The sequence below is a fragment of the Oncorhynchus mykiss genome, chromosome 2 (assembly GCF_013265735.2).
Source record: "Oncorhynchus mykiss isolate Arlee chromosome 2, USDA_OmykA_1.1, whole genome shotgun sequence".
Taxonomy (NCBI): Eukaryota; Metazoa; Chordata; class Actinopteri; order Salmoniformes; family Salmonidae; genus Oncorhynchus; species Oncorhynchus mykiss.
In genome coordinates this window covers 74,117,660-74,142,200 of record NC_048566.1, presented here as the reverse complement: position 1 = coordinate 74,142,200, position 24,541 = coordinate 74,117,660, and the positions used below count along the sequence as shown (strand labels likewise).

The 24,541-nt window shown below is 40.7% G+C and overlaps 2 protein-coding genes and 1 long non-coding RNA gene across 4 annotated transcripts; 2 read left to right on the top strand and 1 right to left on the bottom strand.

The window, feature by feature from the left end:
* The first annotated feature begins 1,324 nt into the window (after window positions 1-1,324).
* On the top strand, window positions 1,325-23,135 carry LOC118941541. Its single transcript, XR_005037845.1, has 5 exons — window positions 1,325-1,335; window positions 2,314-2,319; window positions 21,974-22,084; window positions 22,387-22,451; window positions 22,613-23,135. It is a non-coding gene; the product is annotated as an uncharacterized LOC118941541 (long non-coding RNA).
* Window positions 2,699-15,978, bottom strand: LOC110495996 (transmembrane protein 116). Its single transcript, XM_021571609.2, has 13 exons — window positions 15,894-15,978; window positions 14,859-14,952; window positions 14,610-14,653; window positions 12,692-12,755; window positions 6,953-7,087; window positions 6,309-6,404; window positions 6,145-6,194; window positions 5,918-6,022; window positions 5,719-5,764; window positions 5,555-5,626; window positions 5,243-5,396; window positions 4,984-5,057; window positions 2,699-4,723 (listed from the first exon to the last, which is right to left on the bottom strand). Exons 2-13 carry the CDS (start codon window positions 14,889-14,891, stop codon window positions 4,547-4,549), a joined length of 1,050 nt encoding a protein of 349 aa, XP_021427284.2. The 5' UTR covers window positions 14,892-14,952; window positions 15,894-15,978; the 3' UTR covers window positions 2,699-4,546.
* LOC110496007 (ADP-ribosylation factor 4) lies at window positions 15,992-19,918 on the top strand. Of its 2 annotated transcripts, none has more exons than XM_021571622.2 (6): window positions 15,992-16,218; window positions 16,831-16,911; window positions 17,495-17,604; window positions 17,733-17,804; window positions 18,113-18,238; window positions 18,319-19,918. In XM_021571622.2, exons 1-6 carry the CDS (start codon window positions 16,152-16,154, stop codon window positions 18,403-18,405), a joined length of 543 nt encoding a protein of 180 aa, XP_021427297.1. In that variant the 5' UTR covers window positions 15,992-16,151; the 3' UTR covers window positions 18,406-19,918. The 2 variants fall into 2 exon arrangements, with proteins under 2 accessions (XP_021427297.1, XP_036811362.1); XM_036955467.1 differs by lacking the exon at window positions 15,992-16,218 and adding an exon at window positions 16,241-16,298.
* Window positions 23,136-24,541: the final 1,406 nt, after the last annotated feature.

Sequence of the window (24,541 nt, the reverse complement as noted above, 5' to 3'; positions counted from 1 at the left end):
AAATGCAATACTTGACTTAGTGACCTTACATATGTTGGCATGGGGGACAGAGGAAGAGGGTATTGGTCACATGTGCTCCATCTCCGGCCTCTAGGTCACCAGGCTGCTCATTTATGGCGCACACCTGTCACCAGCGTTACGCGCATTTGCGCATAATGCCACTCACATGGACTCCATCACCTCCTTGATTACCTGCCCTTTATATGTCACTCCCTTTGGTTTCTTCCCCAGTCGTCATTGTTTCTCTTCCTGTTTCATGTCGGTGAGCTGTTTGTGTTTCTTGTTTTGTTAATTAATTAATTCAATGTATTCACTCCCTGAACTTGCTTCCCGACTCTCTGCGTATATCGTTACAGTAGTCCTTAAAAATCATGTCAATCCCTATTATTTTACAGTGAGTCCATGTAACTTATTATGTTCAAAAAAATGTAATTCAACATTTTGTCTTTCCTTAACAAAGGAAATACTTACAGTACCAGTCAAACGTTTGGACAAACCTACTCATTCCAGGGTTTTTCTTTATTTTTACTATTTTCTACATTGTAGAAAATTATGAAATAACACATATGGAATCATGCAGTAACCAAAAAGGTGTTAAACAAATGTATATTTGAGATTCTTCAAAGTAGCCACCCTTTGCCTTGATGACAGCTTTGCACGCTCTTGGCATTCTCTCAACCAGCTTCATGAGGTAGTCACCTGGAATGCATTTCATTTAACAGTTGTGCCTTGTTAAAAATTAATTTGTGGGATTTCTTTCCTTCGTAATGCATTTGAGCCAATCAGTTGTGTTGTGACAAGGTAGGGATGGTACACAGGAGATAGCCCTATTTGGTAAAAGACCAAGTCTATATTATGGCAAAAACAGCTCAAATAAGCAAAGGGAAATGACAGTCCATCATTACTTTAAGACATGAAGTTCAGTCAATCCAGAAAATGTCAAGAACTTTCTTCAAGGTCAGTCGCAAAAACCATCAAGCTCTATGATGAAACTGGCTCTCATGAGGAACGCTACAGGAAAGGAAGACCCAGAGTTACCATTGCTTCAGAGGATAGGATCATTCGAGTTACCAGCCTCAAATTTCAGCCCAAATAAATGCTTCACAGATTTCAAGTAACATTAATTGATCAGAAGAGACTGCGTGTATCAGGTTTTCATGGTCGAATTGCTACAAAGAAACCACTACTAAAGGACACCAGCAAGAAATTACTTTTTTGGGGCCAAGAAACACGAGCAATGGACATTAGACCAATGGAAATCTGTCCTTCGGTCTGATGAGTCCAAATTTTAGGTCTTTGGTTCCAACCGCTGTGTCTTTGTGAGACGCAGAGTAGGTGAACGGATAATCTCTGCATGTGTGGTTCCCAACGTGAATCATGGAGGAGGAGGTGTGATGGTGTGGGGGTGCTTTGCTGGTGACACTGTCTGTGATTTATTTAGAATTCAAGGCACACTTAACCAGCATGGCTACTACAGCATTCTGCAGCAATAAGCCAACCCATCTGGTTTGCGCTTAGTGGGACTGTCATTTGTTTTTCAACAGGACAATGACCCAACATACCTCCAGGCTGTGTAAGGAATATTTGACCAAGGAGAGTGATGGATCAGATGACTTGGCCTCCACAATCACCCAACCTCAACCCAATTGAGAAGGCTTGGGATGAGATGGACAGCAGAGTGATGGAAAAGCAGCCAACAAGTGCTCAGCATATGTAGGAACTCCTTGACTGTTGGAAAAGCATTCCAGGTGAAGCTGGTTGAGAGAATGCCAAGAGTGTGCAAAGATGTCATCAAAGCAAAGGGTGGCTACTTTGAAGAATCTCAAATATAAAATGTATTTTGATTTGTTTAACACTTTTTTGGTTACTACATGATTCCATGTGTTATTTCATAGTTTTGATGTCTTCGCTATTATTCTACCATGTAGAAAATAGTAAAAATTAAGAAAAACCCGTGAATGAGAAGCTGTGTCCAAACTTCTAACTGGTACTGTATGCAACGACAATATTTTATTTCTAAAAATTATATTAATTTGTAAAAATGTGTAGTATTTTCTTTTCACTTTGACATTATGGATTATTTTGTCTAGATAAATGACACAATATCACAATAAAATGTATTTTATTCCACTTTGTAAGACAAGAAAATGTGAAGAAATACTTATGATACCCACTGTATGTGGAGTGGATGATAAAGAGGTGGAGGGGATATTGACATAATGGAACGTAGGGGGGGTTAAGAATGAGTGGGCTAGGGTTAGGAATGAGGGGGCTGCTACAGGTGAGTGTGAGGGAAGAAGACTGAGGGATTAGGGGGAGGTTTGGAGGGGAGGGGGAGGAGGCGGTCAGAGGTGAGGACAGAATATACCCTAGAGTAGAAACACCTGCCACTACAAGTCTGTGACCTCAACCTTTTAAACTGTCATATCTTTCATCACACACTTTAACGTTTATAGTCACAAGTGACTGGGCATGACACAGCAGAAAACACACCACTCGTCTCTGTCACCAGTTGACTCAGCACTCCCAGCCCCTCTAAGTGACACACATAATGACTGAGTACAAGTTTATATTTATCTGAACTATGCATTACAACAGGTGACCATCATGAAACAAGTCTGAAGTCATTATGATACAAGGTCACCATAGGATTAAACCATTTTGTTCTGAGCTTACAATAAATGAGAGTAGGAGAATGTCAGTTAAAATGGGACCGGGTAAGAGGCCATTTATTGCACAAATAAAACATCATAACAACATAAATATACGAGGGAAATGTTATCCTGTGATTTTAATGCCTACCAAAGAACATCTACATGCTAAAGTACAGTACATTTAGTCCTTGAGTGCTTTTTCGTCTTTAGTCTATACACATGTCAAAGGGTGATACTATATAACCTGATAAAAAAAAACACTGAATGTGTACAAATGATAGCTTGCTATGGTTACTAGCTATATTGCTTGCTATATTGTACACAATCACTGACAGTTGCTCTAGCTATCTACTGGAAAGAGTGAAATCCCCAACACCACAAGGAAGCGCTTCATAAACCATATTCCATTAATCAAATCAATCAATCAAACGATGGTCATTGTCATGTCATGTTGTTCTCTGGCCCATCTGGCTCTACAACTCATCAAAATAATCACCTCATTCTCTCTTCTTACTGAAATAGCATTGTACTAAAAAATGAATATATCATTGAAGATTTTTCTAAATAACACTAACAAAAATGGTGGTACAGAAATCACATTCAAACACACTTTTTGAGGTCCAGGAAAATTCTGAATTGCAAATGGTGTCTTCTGACATACCACTTAACGTAGCATTTTATGTAGAATACCAGGTGAACTCTGTGAGTAAAGGTGTTATTCCAGTCTCTTCAGTGGTGAGTTGGGAACAGTATCTTCCAGTAGTGGATCAATAGGCTAACGTTGCGCAATAATTTGGGGCATGTAGCCTATTTGAATCATTATGGAAGTCAGACCACACATAGCAGGTTAACCCTGGAGCCTGGCGCACAGTTCACAATGACTGGACCGTTGTCATTACAGTTCAATTATTAGTAAGGATTATGGTTGATTTATCGGACTAGCCTATTGTTCAACCCCTATTGTACACTTTTTTCACCTTCCAATATTTTATGGATTGAATTTGAATATGGCAACTTTCAGGATGAATCAAAGCACTGTATTTTTGATTCATTTCTATTGTATTATTGACTGCATGTTTGTTTATTCCATGTGTAACTCTGTGTTGTTGTTTGTGTCGCACTGCTATGCTTTACACAGTTGTAAATGAGAACTTGTTCTCAACTAGCCTACCTTGTTAAATAAAGGTAAAATAAAAAAAATCTATATTATATTTTGTGCGTAAAGGCTAACCAAACCAGTTCATGTCATACATGCCTTCCTAACCCTAATATTTGCCTAAATAATCTACCAGAATATTTTTTAACCAGTTTGCTGAAACTGTAACAAATATGCATATATTTAGATGGCTTCCTTCTATTGATCTCTAATACGCTGAAGCTTTTCTCTCTATGTATTCTAGTGAGTCTGTCGACCAAATTCGAATTAAAGGTACACCGTATTTAAAGGGATGGCTTAAGATGAATGTACAGAAAACTTTATTGAATGAAAACTCGATGAGAAAGTCTGTTGGCCAGCAAGTGGGAGGATTTTCAGCTGTTCTATGAAATGTATTTATCAATTTACAAGGAAACCACGCCTGCAAAGCCCGTTACACGCCTGCATAAGGATAGTCAGAATACCAACTACTGAGAAGTGCATTGGAAAGACGTGTGTAGGAAAGGCATACATTTCCTGAGTCGATCTGAATCGACCCCTAAGTCCATAGTACACCATTGTCTTGGTTCCGGACAACCATCCCAGTGGGAGTAGTAGAATGAAGTTATCCCAAGATGTTGATCTGAGGTCAGTGTTGCATTGCTTCCCTCAGTGGTAAAGGTTAGTATTTGAGGAGGGTAAACTGTTTCTGTGCCAGAGATAGAATTCCACCCGCAGCATAGCAGCTTCTCTAGAGTCAGGAGTTAGAGGTTAAGGGTCCAAGCGGCCCCCTCAGTGATTCGTCAAAGAAGGGCAGAGGGGCGTCTTGGCTGAGAAGGGGCATCCTCTCTCCGAGCACAGCGTCTCTGAAGTTCGGTCGTCTCCAGGCATAGACCACACTGTTCAGACAGCCCTGCAGAGACAACGTCATCGCCTGCAGAGACACCAGGATGGAAATGGAAGGGGAAATGTGCATTCAACTGAAATGTGCCTTCCGCATTTAACCCAACCCCTTTGAATCAGGATGGAGTATAGTGGGTAAGGATAAAGCATTATGGGTGCTTATCTTAGTGTCATTATTAATTTTACATAGCTAAAGAAGGCTCTCTAGGGGAAAATGCCAATTCATTCTGGGTGATGGTATCTTGGAAGGGGTATGTCTGCAATCATCAGTGAGATAGTTGAAATACTGACCTGTATAACATACAGGGGGAAGAGATTTACTTGAGTTATGTCTGGTATCACAGACAGGACAACCAGAACAAGAGCTGGGGACGGGACAAAATAGATGATATTAGTCCTGAGGTTGGAGTTACAGAGTTACACACATACAGGGTGTGTGTGTCTGTGTGTGTGTGTGTGTGTGTGTGTGTGTGTGTGTGTGTGTGTGTGTGTGTGTGTGTGTGCGTGCATGTGTGCGTGCATGTGTGCGTGGGGAGATGAATTTGTGTACCTGGGGTCCAGCAGAAGATGATGACCACCATCATGTAGCGAGCAGTGGAGAACATACCCCTCAGCCGTTTCCTGGAACGTGCATCTCCCTCCACAGGAAATAGTCCCTCCTCCTCATACCTGCGATACCAGCTGCCCACCTTGTAGTAAACCACCTGTACAGGTACATCATCATCACCTTAGCTCATAATTTTCATGATCATCATTCTTCATTCTATTGGCTGTAAACTACTGTAAACTAACCCATGTTTATGAGATAACTATGGTGATTATTGTACTGTATGCTAGACTAGTGAAGATTTATGGTACTTACTGTGCAGCACACCAAAACTGGTATCACACTGACGAAGAGGAAGCATTGTATGAAGATATCATGGATATGTTCCTGGAAAACAAAACAAACAAGGTCTCATTCATTATGCTGTCCAATCCCTTTATGAACAGATATAACATGCGTGGAACAAGGTATTTACTCACTATATCTGAGCAGTTGTCCCTCCAGATATGCAGGAAGAGGATACAGCTAAGAGGAACACACAATCACAGAGAGATGTGAGACACTCATAAGAAATGTTTTGCTAGAGTATGTACATTTTCTCTCATTAAAGTGTCATAAGCGTTATGCAAATGCACTAGGACGAACCCTGGCCTGTGCAGCACACAGAGACATACACACCTGTTGCAGTATGTGCTAGCTTCACCATGGTTTGCCGTCATGTGGCTGGGTGGTACCAGGACTAAAGTCATCACGTACACAAAGTACATCACCAACGGTATAAACCTGTAGGGGCATCACACTCACACAGTCAGGGACATACTGTATGTTGCTTTTAAGCCACTACACAGAGCAGTTTGGTTAAAAGCAGGGATGTTTCTATTTGAAAATGAAATAATTTGACTCACCACACACAAGCATATACAGGCACAACCCCCATCCTTTGTCGACACTGGGACTGGGGGGAGAGAGGGATACTTGATTTTAGAATAAATCAAACAAAGTTGAGGTGTATGCGCATGCGTGTGTGCATGCGCGTGTAGGAGCCCTTGGTGGATGCTTGGGTCCTCACCTCTTCCTCTCTTGGTCTCTCCCTCCATCCCTCGACTGCATGCTTTGACTCCCAGGCATACACTACCATCAGGAGGAACGACACAAAGTAAAACATCTGGAACAGAGCGCGCACACACACACACACACACACACACACACACACACACACACACACACACACACACACACACACAAATTATTATAATAGCAAATGGCACACAGTAGTGTCAAGAGCACTTCAGTTAAAGGTCTATAATAGAAAGGACAAGCAGTAAAACTTTGCATCGTCACACTATCTCTAAAAATGACATCGCATAATGTCATGCTCCATGACATAACACAGTGTAGAACAGTTCAGCCAACACAAATTCTGTCTGATTTACACACAAAAAAATGCTATTACAATTGGATCACGCTGAAGCACTCAAAGACAGATTGTATGTATATCTATCTATACCTTATGTATACCTTAGTCTAGAGGTGCTCACACAAGCTTTTTTATAAATTTGTCATCAAAGCTATAGAGTGTATTTGAGGGAATAAGGAGAAAATTAAACTGTTTAACAAACTCTTTTGCATTTACAGAATGTTCATTCTAAGATTAGGATCATTATAGTGCATTGTCCCTACATACAGTATAATAGCCACAGAAGACTGGCTCACCAGTGACAGAGGCAGTAGTTTTTCACAGATTAACACACTGGGGGTGAAGGTGTGTGTTTCATTCATTGCGCTGGTGAACATCAGGGTGACTGCTGCCAACAGATCAGCTAAAGCCAGCTGGACCAGGGGATTCATCTAAAGAGACAAAGGCATTTGTGTGTTTGCAAAACTATGAGAACGTGACAATAACATTGTACATCTCTAGCCATAGAATATCTATCTGTCTAATGTGCTTGGCGCAGGTGGGAATAAACTTGATATAATTCATAGCCTTGGTGTTACAGCTTCAGTACGCCACAGGATGTTTTTGTGCTGGTCAAGGGCAGTCAAGTCAGGAGTGAACCACAGGCTATATCTGTTCTTAGTTCTACATGTTTTGAACGAGGCATGCTTATCTAAGATGGTGAGGAAAGCACTTTTGAAGAGCAACCATGCATCCTCTTCTGACGGGATGAAGTCAATATACTTCCAGGTTACCCGGGCCAGGTCGATTTAGAAAGGCCTGCTCGCTAAAGTGGGGCGGTAGGGTAGCCTAGTGGTTAGAGTGTTGGACTAGTAACCGGAAGGTTGCAAGTTCAAATCCCCGAGCTGACAAGTTACAAATCTGTCGTTCTGCCCCTGAACAGGCAGTTAACCCACTGTTCCTAGGCCATCATTGAAAATAAGAACGATCACCCCTCATAGCTGACTTGCCTAGTTAAATAAAGGTAAAAAAATGTTTTTTAACGTGTTTTAGGTAGCATATGACAGTGATGAGGTGTGATCGTTTGACCACAGACCCATTACGCACGCATGCAATGAGGCAGTGATCGCTGAGATCCTGGTTGAAGACAGCAGAGGTGTATTTAGAGGGCAGGTTGGTCAGGATGATATCTAAGAGGGTGCCAATGATTTAGGGTTTACCTGGTAGGTTCCTTGATAATTTGTGTGAGATTGAGGGCATCTAGCTTAGATTGTAGGACGGCCGGGGTGTTGAGCATGTCCCAGTATAGGTCACCTAACAGTACGAACTCTGAAGATAGATGGGGGCGATCAATTCACATATGGTGTCCAGGGCACAGCTGGGGGCTGAAGGGGGTCTATAGCAAGCGGAAATGGTGAGAGACTTGTTTCTGGAAAGGTGGATTTTTTTAAATAGAAGCTTGAATTGTTTGGGCACAGACCTGGATAGTATGACAGAACGCTGCAGGCTATCTCTGCAGTAGATTGCAACTCCGCCCCCTTTGGCAGTTCTATCCTGTCAAAAAATGTTGTAGTTAGGGATGGAAATTTCAGGATTTTTGGTGGCCTCCCTTAGCCAGGATTCAGACACGGCTAGGACATCTGGGTTGGCGGAGTGTGCTTAAGCAGTGAATTAAACAAACTTAGGGAAGAGGCTTCTAATGTTAATATGCATGAAACTAAGGCTTTTGCAGTTACAGATGTCCACAAATGAGAGCGCCTGGGGAATAGGAGTGGATTCACCTCTACATCACCAGAGGAGGAGTAGGATAAGGGTACGGCTAAAAGCTATGAGAGTTGGTCGTCTAGAACGTCTGGAACAATACCTAAAGTTGTATTACAAAAGTAGTTTGAAATATTTTGGCAAAGTTTATAGGCAAATTTTTAAACATTTTGTAGTGACGTTGCGCATTTTGGAAGCTGTTTTTTTCTGGATCAAACGCGCCAAATAAATTGACATTTTGGATATATATGGACGGAATTAATCGAACAAAAGGACCAATTGTGATGTTTATAGGACATATTGGAGTGCCAACAAAAGAAGCTTGTCAAAGGTAAGGCATGTTTTACATTTTATTTCTGCGTTTTGTGTAGCGCCTGCAGGGTTGAAATATGCTACTCTCTTTGTTTACTGTTGTGCTATCATCAGATAATAGCTTCTTATGCTTTCGCCGAAAAGCCTTTTTAAAATCTGACATGTTGGCTGGATTCACAACGAGTGTAGCTTTAATTGAGTATCTTACATGTGTGATTTAATGAAAGTTAGATTTTTATATCAATTTATTTGAATTTGCCGCACTGCATTTTCCCTGGTTTTTGGCCAAGTGGGACGCAGAACACTGACATTCCTGTCTTGCAGGAAATCACGCACAGAACAAGCAGTATGGCTGGTGGCATTGTCATAATGGAGGGTCATGTCAGGATGAGCCTGCAGGAAGGGTACCACATGAGGGAGGAGGATGTTTTCCCTGTAATGCACAGCATTGAGATTGCCTGCAATGACAACAAGCTCAGTCCGACGATGCTGTGACACATCGCCCCAGACCATGACGGACCCACAACCTCCAAATCGATCCCGCTCCAGAGTAGAGGCCTCGGTGTAATGCTCATTCCTACGACGATAAACGCGAATCTGACCATCACCCCCGGTGAGTCAAAACCACAACTCGTCAGTGAAGAGCACTTTTTGCCAGTCCTGTCTGGTCCAGCAATGGCGGGTTTGTGCCCATAGGCGACATTGCTGCCGGTGATGTCTGGAGAGGACCTGCCTTACAACAGGCCTACAAGCCCTCAGCCCAGCCTCTCTCAGCCTATTGTAGACAGTCTGAGCACTGATGGAGGGATTGTGCGTTCCTGGTGTAACTCGGGCAGTTGTTGTTGCCATCCTGTACCTGTCCCGCAGGTGTGATGTTCGGATGTACCGATCCTGTGCAGGTATTGTTATACGTGGTCTGCCACTGTGAGGACGATCAGCTGTCCGTCCTGTCTCCCTGTAGTGCTGTTTTAGGCGTCTCACAGTACGGACATTGCGATTTATTGCCCATGCCACATCTGCAGTCCTCATGCCTCCTTGCAGCATGCCTAAGGCACGTTCACACAGATGAGCAGGGACCCTGGGCATCTTTCTTTTGGTGTTTTTCAGAGTCAGTAGAAAGGCCTCTTTAGTGTCCTAAGTTTTCATAACTGTGACCGTATTAACGACCGTTCCACAGGTGCATGTTTATTAATTGTTTATGGTTCATTGAACAAGCATGGAAAACAGTGTTTAAACCCTTTACAATGAAGATCTGTGAAGTTATTTAGATTTTTACAAATTATCTTTGAAAGACAGGGTCCTGAAAAATGGATGTTTCTTTTTTTCTGAGTTTATATACTGTATTCTATACTATACCACTGTATCTTAGTCCAATGCTGCTCTGACATATATGTATACAGTGGGCTCCAAAATGACTGGCACCCATGACTGGCAATGCACAAACAATACTTAAACAAATATAAACAATATAATTATAGAGACAAACTCAAAATACCAACATGTGAAAAATACTGTACTTTATTAATGTTTCAATGGAACCCAACAAAATAATTTATTGATTTAATTAAAAATCAATGTCTTCCAAATCAAGGTTTCACAATTAATGGCACCCTTAAATATTATTGTAAATAACATCTACCAAAATTAAACCAGGAATTAAATTCCACTTATTTAAGTTATCTAAGTGTTAAGGAACTATTTTGAGCCATTATATCACTTCCTTTTTCACTAGTGTATAAAAATGAGGTAACACACATGCAATATCCTTTTGTCATCCAACACCATGAAGAAAACAAAAGAACTGGCAGTTCAAAAGAGACAGATGGTCATAGACCTTCATAAATATGGTAATGGCTACAAGAAGATCCACAAATGATTGAATATACCACTGAGTACTGTCAGGGCAATTATAAAAAAAATCAAAAGATATGGAACAGTTGAAAACCACACGGGCCCCCCAGGATAGGGAGGAGGATCGTGAGAGAAGCAACAAAAACCCAGAATCACTGTGAAAGAATTGCAGGCCTTGGTGGCATCTTGAGGTCACCAGGTTTAAAAAAGCACCATCAGACGCCCAGAGGCACTGGTTACGATTGATGGCATAATGAATTCCACCAAGTACCAGGCAATTTTGGCTGACAATCTGGTTGCCTCTGCCAGAAGGCTGGGACTTGGCCGTATGCAGACTTTCCAACAATACAATGATCCAAAACATACCTCAAGATCCACACAGAAATGGTTCTGTAACAACAAAATCAATGTTCTGCCATGGCTATCTCAGTCGCTGTACCTCAATCCAATGGAAAACCTGTGGGCTGAGTTGAAGAGGGCAGTTGATAAGCGCAAACCCAAGAATGTGAAGGATCTTGAAAGGATCTGCATAGAGGAATGGTCCAAAATCCCTCCAAATGTGTTCCTTAACCTTGTCAAACATAACAGGAAAAGACTCCATGCTGTTATCCTTGCTACTTAATATAATGTTTACATACCCTACATTACTCATCTCATATGTATATACTGTACTCTATATCATCTACTGCATCTTTATGTAATACATGTATCACTAGCCACTTTAAACTATGCCACTTTGTTTACATACCCTACATTACTTATCTCATATGTATATACTGTACTCGATATCATCTACTGCATCTTGCCTATGCCGTTCTGTACCATCACTCATTCATATAACTTTGTGTACATACTCTTCATCCCTTTACACTTGTGTGTGTAGAAGGTAGTAGTTTTGGAATTGTTAGGTTAGATTACTCGTTGGTTATTACTGCATTGTCGGAACTTGAAGCACAAGCATTTCGCTACACTCGCATTAACATCTGCTAACCATGTGTATGTGACAAATAAATTTGATTTGAGATGGTTGCACTAAGTACTAAATGAGGAGTGCCAATAATTATGAAACCTTGATTTTGGTGAAATGTATTTTGTATTAAATAATTGTATGATTTGGTGGGTTCCATTGGCACATTAATAAAGTACAGTATTTCTCACATGTTGGTATTTTGAGATTATCTCTATAATTATATTGTTAATATTTTTTTAAGTATTGTTTGTGCATTGCCAATCAGGGGTGCCAGTCATTTTGGAGCCAACTGTATATATTCTTAATCCATTTCTTACTTAGATTTACGTGTATTTTGGGGAATATGTTGTGAAACTGTTAGATATCACTTGTTAGATATTACTGCACTTTCGGGGCTAGAAGCACAGTCATTTCATTACACTCGCAATAACATCTGCCTAACACATGTATGTGACCAATAAAATTTGATTTGAATCTTTCTCCATCCCCTGTGAACTCACTAGAACGGCCTCTACAAATGTTTCTAGAGTAGATAGCGCAGTCCTATAGCTCTGACTCAATGAAGATGTCTGCACAGGCAGACAGCAAGGGAGTAGCCTGGGCCATGTTCAGTAGGCCACAACGATTCGGAAGATAATGATTATGTTATGTAGAACAGACATGCCTCTATCTGACAAGGAGAGTAAGGAATAAGGTCAGCTCTCAATTCATGACTATTCTACAGATGTAGGATCTTAATTTGAGCCTGTTTGCTACAGCAGAATATTAATCCTGCAGCAACAGAAAATTAAAATGATTATGTGCATTATAATTCATGGAGATTTTTGTCAAGGTTGATACATTTTTTGTAAGTGAACATCAAGTCTGAAATGTCAAAGTGGAAATTACAAACTTCAGAAGCCTTTTTAAACCTCAAATACACAACAAGTTCCACATTCCCTGGATTGTAGGAAAGTTCTCCTGCAACTGGGTGATCAAATTAAGATCATACATCTGTATCTGTAATGTTTATGTAGTTACATCCTAATGAGAGTGACCCTGGTAAACACATACTGTATTTTGCTAAGAGACAGCCTTGGAAATAATTATATCAAACTCACAATCACAGAAAGGTACAGGCACGCACGCACAGACAAAGATACTCTTCCTCTCATCCACCCACCTGTTCTTGTAGGTGGCTCCTCTTTACAATGGAAACCACCAGCACTGAAAAACTCCCAATCAAACTGGAAATAGAAAGTAAAATACCTAAATACTGATAGTACACAATTATAGCACCATTAAATAACAGTCAATCATGTCATTCTGAATGTTCACAAAGATTGTGTTGGAAAATAAATACAATCAAATTACAACAGAAAGACATTGTATGCTAGTCTGGGTACAAGTCTTTTTTAGCTAACATTCCACTCCTGGCAAGGAGTGTCCTGATCAACTGGAAGCTTACAACTCAAGAATCACTCACTGATCAAGACCTCTGCATTCAGATGTAGGCTACATGCATTCAAATTAAGATTTTCTTTCTAAAGCGCTATATCCACCCCTATATATGGGGAGACAGGTAGCCTAGCGGTTAATATTGGTGGGCTAGTAACTGAAAGGTTGCTGGTTCAAATCCCAGAGGCGACAAGGTGGAAAAAAACTGCAGTTCTGCCCTTGAGCAAGGCAGTTAACCCTGAACAACAGCTGGTCCCCGGGCGCCGTGTATGTCAATTAAAGCAGCCCCCGCACCTCTCTGATTCAGAGGGTTGGGTTAAATGCGGAAAACGCATTTTGTTGTGCAACTGACGTGGTATCACCCTTCCCTATATCCCCAAATGTGTGTTTTTTCACTAGAATTGATTGCTTTTGGGCACCTTCATGTGTGTGTAAAATATTACTGTTCATCGATTTTAGATGTGTGCAAAATGTTAATATATATATATTTTTTCAAACCTATATATCCATTTTTAGCTGGAATGGAATGTTAATTTGCTGTAAATTTGACTGTGATATGTGGTTGTCTCACCTTGCTATCTTAAGATGAATGCACTAACTGTAAGTCACTCTGGATGAGGGAATCTGCTAAATGACTAAAATGTAAACGATTCATAAAAAATAATAATATTGACGTCACTAATGTATCATAAAAAAAAATACATTTGACTGTGTAAAACCTCCCACTGGGCACAGACATCAATTCAATGTATTTTTCACGTTGGTTCAAAGTAATTTCATTGAAATTATGTGGAAACAACGTTGATTCAACCAGTGTGTGCCCAGTGGGCTAGCAGTACAACTTGTTTCTCTGAGTGAGGCAGATAGCATTTAGCAAAAACATGATTATCTGTCTCTCTAAAATGAAACCATCAAGTGACAGATTTAACAACCCCATGCCATGATTTGATAGTGAAAACACACACCAATCTATTTCATAAATTCTTTAAACAATAAAAGCTATTTGGCCAACATTTCTGAAAATGGATATATAGCATTTTGGAATGAAACCCTTCAAACATAATACGTAGAGAAAAATAACAAAGTTGTCTCCAAAATGACACATATCAAACTTGACCCTAAATAAACAAAACACATCAAGCGGTTCTTTGCAGCCAAACAACAAACTGCTCATCTACTATGCAGGATTAAAAGACAGCATAGTAGTGCTGTAAAGAGCTAGAGTTAGGCATGGAAAACACAGCGCTTTATATATTGAGTTATGATAAGTTATGATAAATTACGTTCGTCACATGCATGTCAAGTTGCTCAATTGGTCTGACTGGCAACACTGCAGAAATAAAAGATCAAATGACTGGATGCCAACCATGTTATTATGAGATGACACGTGTGTGACGTCAACTTCTCGGCAGTGTAATTTATTAGTCTACATTTTCAACAATAACCAAAACATACTCAAATATTTTCTGGACTAGCCTGCTATAAATTGGTTTGATTTGAAAACGCATAGCATAGGTAAGACTATTTGCACAACACAGAACAGTTACATTTAGAATCACTAACGCTTAGATCTAAACGTTCTCAAATCTTAGCTGACATGTGTCACAGATAGCCTATGGGTGTGGGAAGTCAGTTTTGCTTACCTTATAGACAGAGATACCAGGTACACAGTCGAGAGACCAGTGATCTACATAAAGAAAACAATGCAGAATCAATTCAACAGTGTGCTGAAATAGCCCTAAAACAGAATGAGCCTGGGCTTATTATAGCTAACTCCATTGCAGCTCTGTGAGATTTTTCAATGGGGATTTTATAGCTATACCTACAATGTACATTGGGTTAGACTACACATCAATGTACTTGCACTAATGATTGAAAAAAATAGTTCTTACCTGGTCATTGCTTAAAAATCGATTCAAACTCATTGTGAATGAGCCGCACAATTGCCACCTGGGCAAAGTTATCCAAAGCGCACCCGTCCTTTGTCTGAAATAAATAAATCGTTATCCATGTAGTCCACAGCACAAAATATATGATTATTTCTATACATCTGACTGGGTTATTAACAGGCGGCCCGCCCACGGCACCAAGACGCCTGCGCCTTGGACCTGTTTATCACATGTCGATTTACCTTTGCAGCAAAAAAAACACACACGGGACAGGTGTAGGAATTTCCGTTCGGAAATGCCGTTCATGGCGGACAGTCGATGAGCCAGGTCTCATACTGGTTTGGAGAAGCCCAGAGCGAGTTGGCTATAGACAACCCTATACATTCTATAATAATAACTGTGTAGCCTATAAGTTATTTATTTGTTTGGCATAGGCTACATTATGCATGCACCAGCTTTCAATGGGACACACAAGTTGCAAAGGAGAAACTAACATGCAGTCAAAACATTGTTTACTCTAAACACCGGGTTAACACGTTTCTCAGTGATAGTAGTTACCCCACTTAGCACACACTTTAACACACACGTCTCACGTTTTGCTCAACTGTTGCACAGAACGTGTGTGTGTGCTTGCGTGTTTATGTTTCATTAGAATCTCTATAAATTGTGTCACTGGTCACTGCCCATTGCATAAACAAACACATGACATCCCTCACACTTCACCAGAATGTAATGGCATGCATGATGAGGAGGATTAACAAATTAATTATACCCTGTGAAGTTCAATATGGCTGTCAGAAGATATGGTGCGCTGAGAAATACTGACCAAAGAGGGTCTTATCTATCTAATATGACATCATTAGTTCGCATTGCAATAACAGCGAACCCGTGTTGTAATCTGACATCTGCTGGCACACAATGTGACTGCAAATAATCAGTGTGAACAACAAGTGACATTTTTACCTCAAAACATTATGTGACACAAATGGGTAGTGATGGATCAGTCGAACCTGTACATGCAGAGTCGTTTTTACTTACGATCATGTCTGCTCAAGACAATTGTCTCTGCATTAGTTTAATATTGCTGTTGTCCACCACCACGTTGGCCCAAATGCTAATAAAGTTGAGTCAAATCGATGACGTCGGGAGTTCCACGTTGGCCCGGACGTGGCAGCATCAGAGGACAGAAACGATTCTTGCTTGGGAGTCACAAACAGAAAGATTCAGACCATTTGTCTCAAAAACGACAAGAATTTAGAAAAGTTTCTGTAATAATTTGAGACATTCACGCACAACATGGGGCTCCTAATCTCGTCAGTTTTTACCAGACTGTTCGGCAAGAAACAGATGAGAATACTTATGGGTAAGTGTCGGATGTTAGCTGGCTAACTGTGGCTTTCAAATGAACACTAACGCTACTGGAGAACATCACGGGAGTCTTTAGTGAGTATGGAACATATAACGTTGTGTATATAAAAAAAGTTGATTTGTTGGACCCAAATGGTGTAGGCAGAATAGTAACCGTGACCAGTTAGCTAACAGTAGCTAACGTTAGTTCATAGTTATCCAAAAAGTGTTGCTAGCTGCTACATAGCTAACTTTTTGGTGGTTGATTTGTGTCAACAAACTCGGCAGAAAGTTCAAAAATGTTAACTAGCTAGGTAGCCCGCTAGTATAGACAAATGGAAAGCTAACCGGCTAACGCTAGTTACAAAAAATTGTGTTTCTTGGTCTGTCGTCGTGAGTGACAAGCTAGTTCTAGCTCACGTTAGTAAGCCATCTGTTTAGCTAATGATAGCTATCCGTCATTTGCTGGTGGGTTTTGTATCTTCATGCAGCTGTCGACACGGATAAGATACACCGTTAATAGCTACAATAAAAGTGTCCATAAAAAATATATATATATGCACGTTCTTGCTTGCAGTTGTATGTGAGAATGAGATATAATGTTCAAAATAAATGTTTGTTTTCTCAGTGGGTTTGGATGCTGCAGGGAAAACTACTATCTTGTACAAACTGAAGCTGGGAGAAATAGTGACCACCATTCCAACTATCGGTAAAACAAACACACACACAGTCACACACGTCTCAAATCAAACTGTATTGGTCACACAAACATGTTTAGCAGATGTTATTGCTCGTGTAGTGAAATGCTTGTCTTTCTAGCTCCAACAGTGCAGATCTATCTAACAAGTAATATCTAACAATACAGACATCTAAGTAAAGGAATTAAGAATATATAAATATATGGATGAGCAATGTCAGAGCGGCATAGATGAATATACAGTAGAAGAGAATAAAGTATATACAGATGAGTAATGCAACATATGTAAACATTATTCGTGACTAGTGTTACATTTATTAGTGGCCAGTGATTTGAAGTCTATGTATATAGGCAGCAGCCTCTAATGTGCTAGTGATGGCTATTTAACAGTCTGATGGCCTTTAGATAGAAGCTGTTTTTCAGTTTCAACTGAAACTTAGCTTTAAATTGAGGTATAATTGACTTGGGTAGGATATTGGACTGTCACTAACCACATTCATGCACTTGTCTATAGATATAACAATATATTTCCGTCCATATATAATACATGGGATTGACATTTAGACCTAATGCATCTCTTTGGTGTGTGTGACAGGCTTTAACGTGGAGACGGTGGAGTATAAGAACATCTGCTTCACAGTATGGGATGTGGGTGGTCAGGACAAGATCAGACCCCTCTGGAGACACTACTTCCAGAACACACAGGTAAATGCACACACCAAAAGGGAACCAGGGAGGCTACAGCCTACTCTTTTACTTCTCTCATGTAATGCCTCAGGGCATCCTCCTCCTCTCTGACTGTCCTGCTCTGACTGTGTTCATCCCTCACTCAGGGTCTGATCTTTGTAGTAGACAGCAACGACAGAGAGAGAGTGGCCGAGTCTGCAGAGGAGCTCTCTAAAATGGTAGGTATATTTACTCTGTGTATGATATGTAGTCGATGATGGGTATATTTACTGATGGTATGTAGTTAATGATGAGTCTATTTACTGTTGGTATGGTATGTAGGTAATGATGGGTATATATACTGTTATGGTATGTAAAGGCCTATAGACTTGCCAAGTGTCTTGGCTGGGTCTATTTATAATTGACTGGACATTGAACCTGAAACTTATTGTGAAACAAATTATTTAATCACAGAGCACAGTGTTGACTTTCTGAGCAAGAGCTCACTATCTCAACTAGTGATCTAATCCCCCCCCCCCCCCCCCAGCTCCAGGAGGATGAGTTGAGAGAAGCGGTGTTGCTGGTGTTTGCTAACAAGCAGGACCTTCCCAATGCTATGGCCGTCAGCGACCTTACAGACAAACTGGGACTGCAGAGCCTCCGCAGCAGAGTGGTGAGTATGTGAGACATAGGCCTGCAGGCACGCCTTTTCTCAATGTTGATCCTTTTCTCTCTTGCTCTCTTACTTCTCAGTGGCACGTGCAGGCGACCTGTGCGACCCAGGGCACAGGACTGTATGAAGGACTGGACTGGCTTTCCAACGAGCTGTCCAAGCAATAACACCGGACATCACACAAGAGAAAAGGAGAGGGAGAACCACAGACTGACACCTTCAATCAAGACAAGTTTGGTCTTGAATAACTTGTGCCCCTAGAATGGACAGGACTTGTGGACAATGCAATCAATACATATAGGAACATCTTATTTTACTACTATTTTTACTTCGCTTTCTTTGACCATTATCCCTTTATATACTCTAATCTTCACTTTTTCCCCCACCTCATATCTTGCAGTAGATAAACTGATGCTTTCAGTTGCATGTTTAGCAAATGGCTGCTCTGAGACACCATGGAGACGCCCCTTCCTCTGTAAAGTGTTCTGCTGGGTTGACGTTACCCCCAACCACTGATCCTGGGTCAGACCTTTAAATCTGCCTATGGTTAAGTATCAGGATTGAGGGTGTTGTAATCTGATCCTAGATCTGTGGTTAAGGGAAACTTCTACTGCAACCTGTTCAGCTACACTAGACCTCATGGACATTTTCACTGAAACAACCCTGGTCCTATACCTCTCACCCCTGTGACTTCACTCCCATGCGATATCACCTATGTAAGGGACTGAAGCTTCTAGAATGAGATGAAGAATAAAATGACAATGAAGTCATAAATCTCCAGATGTTTGAGGAAGTCTTTCTGCACTGGGAGCCAAATGGAACTCCTACCAGTGAATGGAACACAATGGAACCACTGGAAACAGTTTGCTCCTGGTACTACTGGTTTTCGCCATCTCTTTGTAGGGTTGCTTTGCCCTGGGCTCGCCACATAAAAAAAGAGATGCTTGACTAATGTCTTTTTTTTCTTTTTTTAAATGGGCCACAATTATGTAATAACCCATTTCCTTATGTGCTACGATGTAAGCTGTGGGAAGCTGAAATTAGTAGGTAGAAGTTGCCACTAAACATTGAAACAGGTGTTTGATACTTTTCCATCCGCCTAATGATTCAGGCTAGGATGGTTAATCTGATCCAGGATCTGTGTATAGTGTAACTTCTACCACAAATGAGCTGAAACCACTTACATTTTTTTGTCTAGTCTAGTGAGAATGTGCACCTCCTAAACAAGACTGTGGCCCTGTTCTAATACTTAGGTGCTTTCTTCCCTCTCGGCCATCTTTGAAGTTATTACATATCTGAAGTATTGGCTTTAAATAATGGTGTCAATGAAGGAAGGAAAGGGAAGAAGGCTGAAGGATGTGTTTTCTAAGCATTGGAACCAGGCCAATATTGGTGTTGTATTGTTCAGTGGCATGCTTTGGCTCAGCAGTGCTTGCTTGTGGCTGGGCACACTCTTATGATATTTGATGGCTGTTGTTGTGTGCTTAATCTGACCCTCCCCCACACACCCCTGCTGTATCTCCCTGAGCTGTGCATACATTCCAACTGACGGATGCTTCTTGAAACTGCATAAAGCTGCCACAACTTTTGAATGATGTGATAACTAATTGTTTTACAAAACATGTATAAATAAATTCACCTGTTAAATTGTCTTTTTCTGAGAATTTAACTTTAAATTGACAGAGCTTGTCTTTTTTCATGTGTTTTGAATGTGATGAAATGGCTATTTCAGTTTGTATGTAATTCTCTTTGAAGATTGTGTTTAGGAATGTGTAATGTACACATCCATGTTCAGCAGCCCAAAGCTTTAGGTCTCTCCGGCTGAAGTGAATCAGCTCCTCCCTTCTGGCATAGTTCCAAAGCCAACACTAGAGAAACCTGAAGGGTGACTGTGCATGTTCACCTACACCCTGGCTGAGTGGAAACCTGGAATTTGATTAAATGGACTTGTCTAATGTGCCTGACTCAGATTTTACCTGAAGTATAGAGAGGGTGTGACACTATAATACATCCTGCCACGTCTTGGTATAGGTTGAAGTTGCCCCTAGTTGTAATATTGGGTGAGGTTTGCATCTACCCCACTAATGGTTAAGGTTAGGATTTGGGAGGGAAAGCTGATCCTAGATCTGTATCTAGGGTAAACCTAGTTATTTTAGTTGTGGTATTGTACATAAACTAGGTACTTTCAGCGACAATGATAACAACAGCTGTCTTCGTTTCTAGTGGAAAACTTGCTCAGTGAAATGTGCTCAGAGGACTTTTCAGACAGATCATGACATCGCAGTTGAAGTCCACTGGGGGGGGGGGGTAATTATCTTGAATAAATATTTAGTATTATGTGCACTGTCATCTCAGGTTATTTCTGTTGGGAGACGTTGGGTACATTGTGTGTGGGAGCAGTCAGTATCGATATGAAATGTGACTGTGAGAATGCTATATTTGTCTTTCAGTACATTATTTGTTGAAGTGGATTAGTCAAATGCTACAGTAATCCTCACAGTATTCAGTTTCATTTTATTTGTGTAACTGCAAATACATACTTTTTGAATAGGCCATGTCACTCATGTCAATAAGCATCAGCAAAAAAATACATTCAATTTAGGGTATGACTTACGTCCTGGGCACACACTGGTTGAATCAACATTGTTTTCATGTCATTTCAATGAAATTACATTGAATTGAGGTCTGTGCCCAGTAGGTCTACTTAATTTTAGGATGTTTGTAAGTGTTTTCCACAGGTAATAAAACTTGGAACAAAATGTAAATTTGAATTGGAAGGTTGCTGATGTGAAAGTTACAGTATGAAAAGAAAGAGTTTGATGTCAGGAGCTTTGTATTGTATTGCCTTCTAGAAAGAACAGGTGTACTTGTTCTGAGAACCATATGTTTCTTAGAGCTTGGTGATAGCGTGATTGTCCTATGGTTTGGAATACCTTCCCACAACTTTCTGGTTATGGTGCAGAATAGTTGCTTTTGAACATTCTCAGCACATTTAAGGAACTTGACAAAAATACGTTACATTTTGGTAATGATCTCCAACTGATTTGACATTGGGAATGTTCTCAAATAGTTGAGAGAACGTTAAGAAAGTTCAGTTCTTCAGCATAACGTTTCCAACAGGTTTCGTAATTATTTTATTTAAAAGAAACAGTTGATGTCCGTGCCCGCAAGTAAATCTAATTAGCATAATATACAAATCTGTTTAAACTATAGAGATATCTTTTTGCATGGGCTGCGTCTTCCTCAGCTGCGGTGGAAGGTGGCAGAGCTACAGAGGTTTTTGCCAGACCAGGAGACATCCTGAAAATAGGTCTTCTCACGAAAACCTCTGTAGCGTTCGAACCATTTGGGGATTGCTCTATGACTCCCACAAGCCTCACAAGACTCCCTGCAACCTAAACAAATAAATGTTCACAGAACAGGCAAAGTTTTCACTTCCGTTCTCAGAACGTAACTTATGGCTATGTTCCCAGGGACCAATGGCAAATCCAAAACTTATGTTCCCACAACTACCAAGGAACCAAATGTGCTAGCTGGGTAGAAGCCTAGAAACCAAATAAACATTATCTGGGAAGAGGAGTGGCAGCAGAGAAACGAAACTTGGACAGACTGCTGAAAACAAAACTGAAGGGAAAGAAGAAACGTTGTGTGGCACAGAGCCACTGTGCTCAGCCCAATCACGCCCACACACACAATGCAGGCTGAGGGTGTTAGGTGCTTTCCTGTGGCTCTCAGCATTGCAATGACAGATGAGGAGGAGGGGAGGGTTTTTTCAAGGTATAAAAGGAGGTTACAATGTTTGATCTGTCCTTTTTATCCTGCGGAGCCCTCCGCTTAAGGATTTGGGTGAGTTTCCTTTCCATCAGATTTAAGAGTTTGTATAGAGACTGATTTGTTTTATGTGCTTTGTCATTCCGTTTGTATACATTTCAACATCATCAAACCCAAATATTGTGTTTGTTTTGTTGTAAATTTACAGTTACAGGAATAGGTTACTGTTTTTTCAAATGTCTATAGTACAAGATAACTTTGACAAGACTATAATACATGGTAAGAGCATTTGTTAAACATCAATGCTGTACCAGGGGGATGTATCACTGTCGCCTGCGTCACTCACATCAATTTGTGCATCCTTCCTTGTGTTGCAGGACTGGTGACCCTCTGTCAGGTCACTATGAAGTTCCCACTCTGTTTGCTTGCTGTGTATTTTATTGTAAGTATCTCACAACGACAGCATGCATGTGTTGGTGATGAATAACCCTTTATGGAAAATTAAGATGTATAGAATTTAAATGAAACTCTAAACATACTACATTGTAGGGTCAGAGTTGTCTTGTGGACTGACTGTGACTAAAACAAAGTCTTGTCCCACAGTGAAGAGGAGGAGAGGAGGAGGAGGAGGAAAGGAGATGAAAAGCCTGCTCCCAAGGGCAGGTCACTGGGTCCCTGGCCATGTCCTGGTAGGGGGTGTTGGGAGTCTGTCCCCTCGCAGGTACTGACTCTCAGCATGACCTCGCAGGACCCAGTCAGTCGGGCCTGGTGAGCAGAGCCAGGAGCTGCAGATCAGCTGATCCGCAGCGACCTTGACGCACCGACGAACCCAAGCACCAGACACCTGAAGACACCTGAGACGACTAGATGAAGCTCATCCGAAGCACAAAGCTTATACTACTTACCTGAATAATTAAACGAAATGTACCCTAGAATGCCGCCAGATGAAGAACCATTCTTTTCTTTTTTTGGTTGGCTTCTGGTTGTCTGCGTTGCTTGGTTTCGGCGGCTCATGGGGGGCCTGCTGAAGAAAACGCATTCCCAAATACACTACAATGCTGAACGCATAATTTCCATGAAAATGTAAAATTTTAAATAAAAATTGAAAAAAACATTGCAACATGAACAAACTTATCTGTGCCGTTTGTTCTGTAGTTGTCATTTTGGGTATTTATACACTGATATTGACGCCACATTGCAGAGAACAGCTGTTTTAACATCGCAAATAATACTTACAGTTAGTAGTGTAGTGCAAGTAAATAATATCCAAGTCACTTGAAACATCTTTAAACTCATACATACTGACAATTTAATATCCTTCTCAGAGCATTATTTTATTTGACTTTTTTCTACTTCGCTTTATGTAGGCCTAGATTAGCATGTCGTTTAGCCTCCTTTGTTTGTTAGGTAAATACAGTACTTCCTTGAACAGGACGACCCTCGCTCCAGACGCGCATGCACACACACATGCCCAAGCGCACACACGTCATAGTTTGGTTTTGTTGCGTTGTCTTCGTTCAGTACATAGTAACCAAAGAAGATACACTCTGTCTGAGAAAAGCAGAGGCAATGCAGAATTTAAACTAAACAATGGACTTTGATGGAAACGAAAGTAAAGCTTACAGACACACAATACAGGCTGCTGCATGTGTGAGTTGCTGTCAGATAGGGCTAGACAGTTCAGGGTATAGGACGAGGGCAGTGGAGTCTCCTCAGAGGAGGAAAGGGAAGAACCATCCTCCTCAGTGAATTTCATAAAAGTAAAAATTGTAAAACATTAAAGTTATCCTTTTTAGATAAAGCTATACTAAATATATTCACGTAACCAAAACATTTATTAAAACTATATTTTTCAAAACAGGTCTATAATAGCCTCAACATCACTCTGTAGGGTAGCACCATGGTGTAGCCGGAGTACAGCTAGCTTCCGTCCTCCTCTGGGTATATTGACTTCAATACAAAACCTAGGAGGCTCATGGTTCTCAACCACCACCAGTAATTATGATAACTTCTGGATGCCGTCCTCCAACCTATCAGAGCTCTTGCAGCATGAACTGACATGTTGCCCACCCAATCAAAGGATCAGAGAATGAATATAGTACTGAAAGCATAAGCTACAGCTAGCTAGCACTGCAGTGCATAAAATGTGGCGAGTAGTTGACTCAAAGAGAAAGGCAATAGTTGAACAGTTTACTTTTTTTTTAATAATCCAAAATGAAGGAGAAGCAAGAGAGAAATAGACAGACATTTCATTTTTTGGGGTTTAGTTTTAGTTTAATTTACTTAGCTAGCAAATGCAGCTAGCTAGTTTAGCCTAATGAAACAGCCTGCTCAAACAGAGGGATGCTATCTTAGCTAGCTGGCTATGACTATCCAAAGCAACACCGGAACTCTTCAAAGGTCGAGGTAAGCTTTTAGTTTGACTAATTTATTGCCTCCGGGGCCACCGGTGTAACTGCTTACTGACTGTACACTGTAAAGTTACTGCATTATTGTAGCAAGTTCACCAACACGCTAGTTCTATTAGCTATT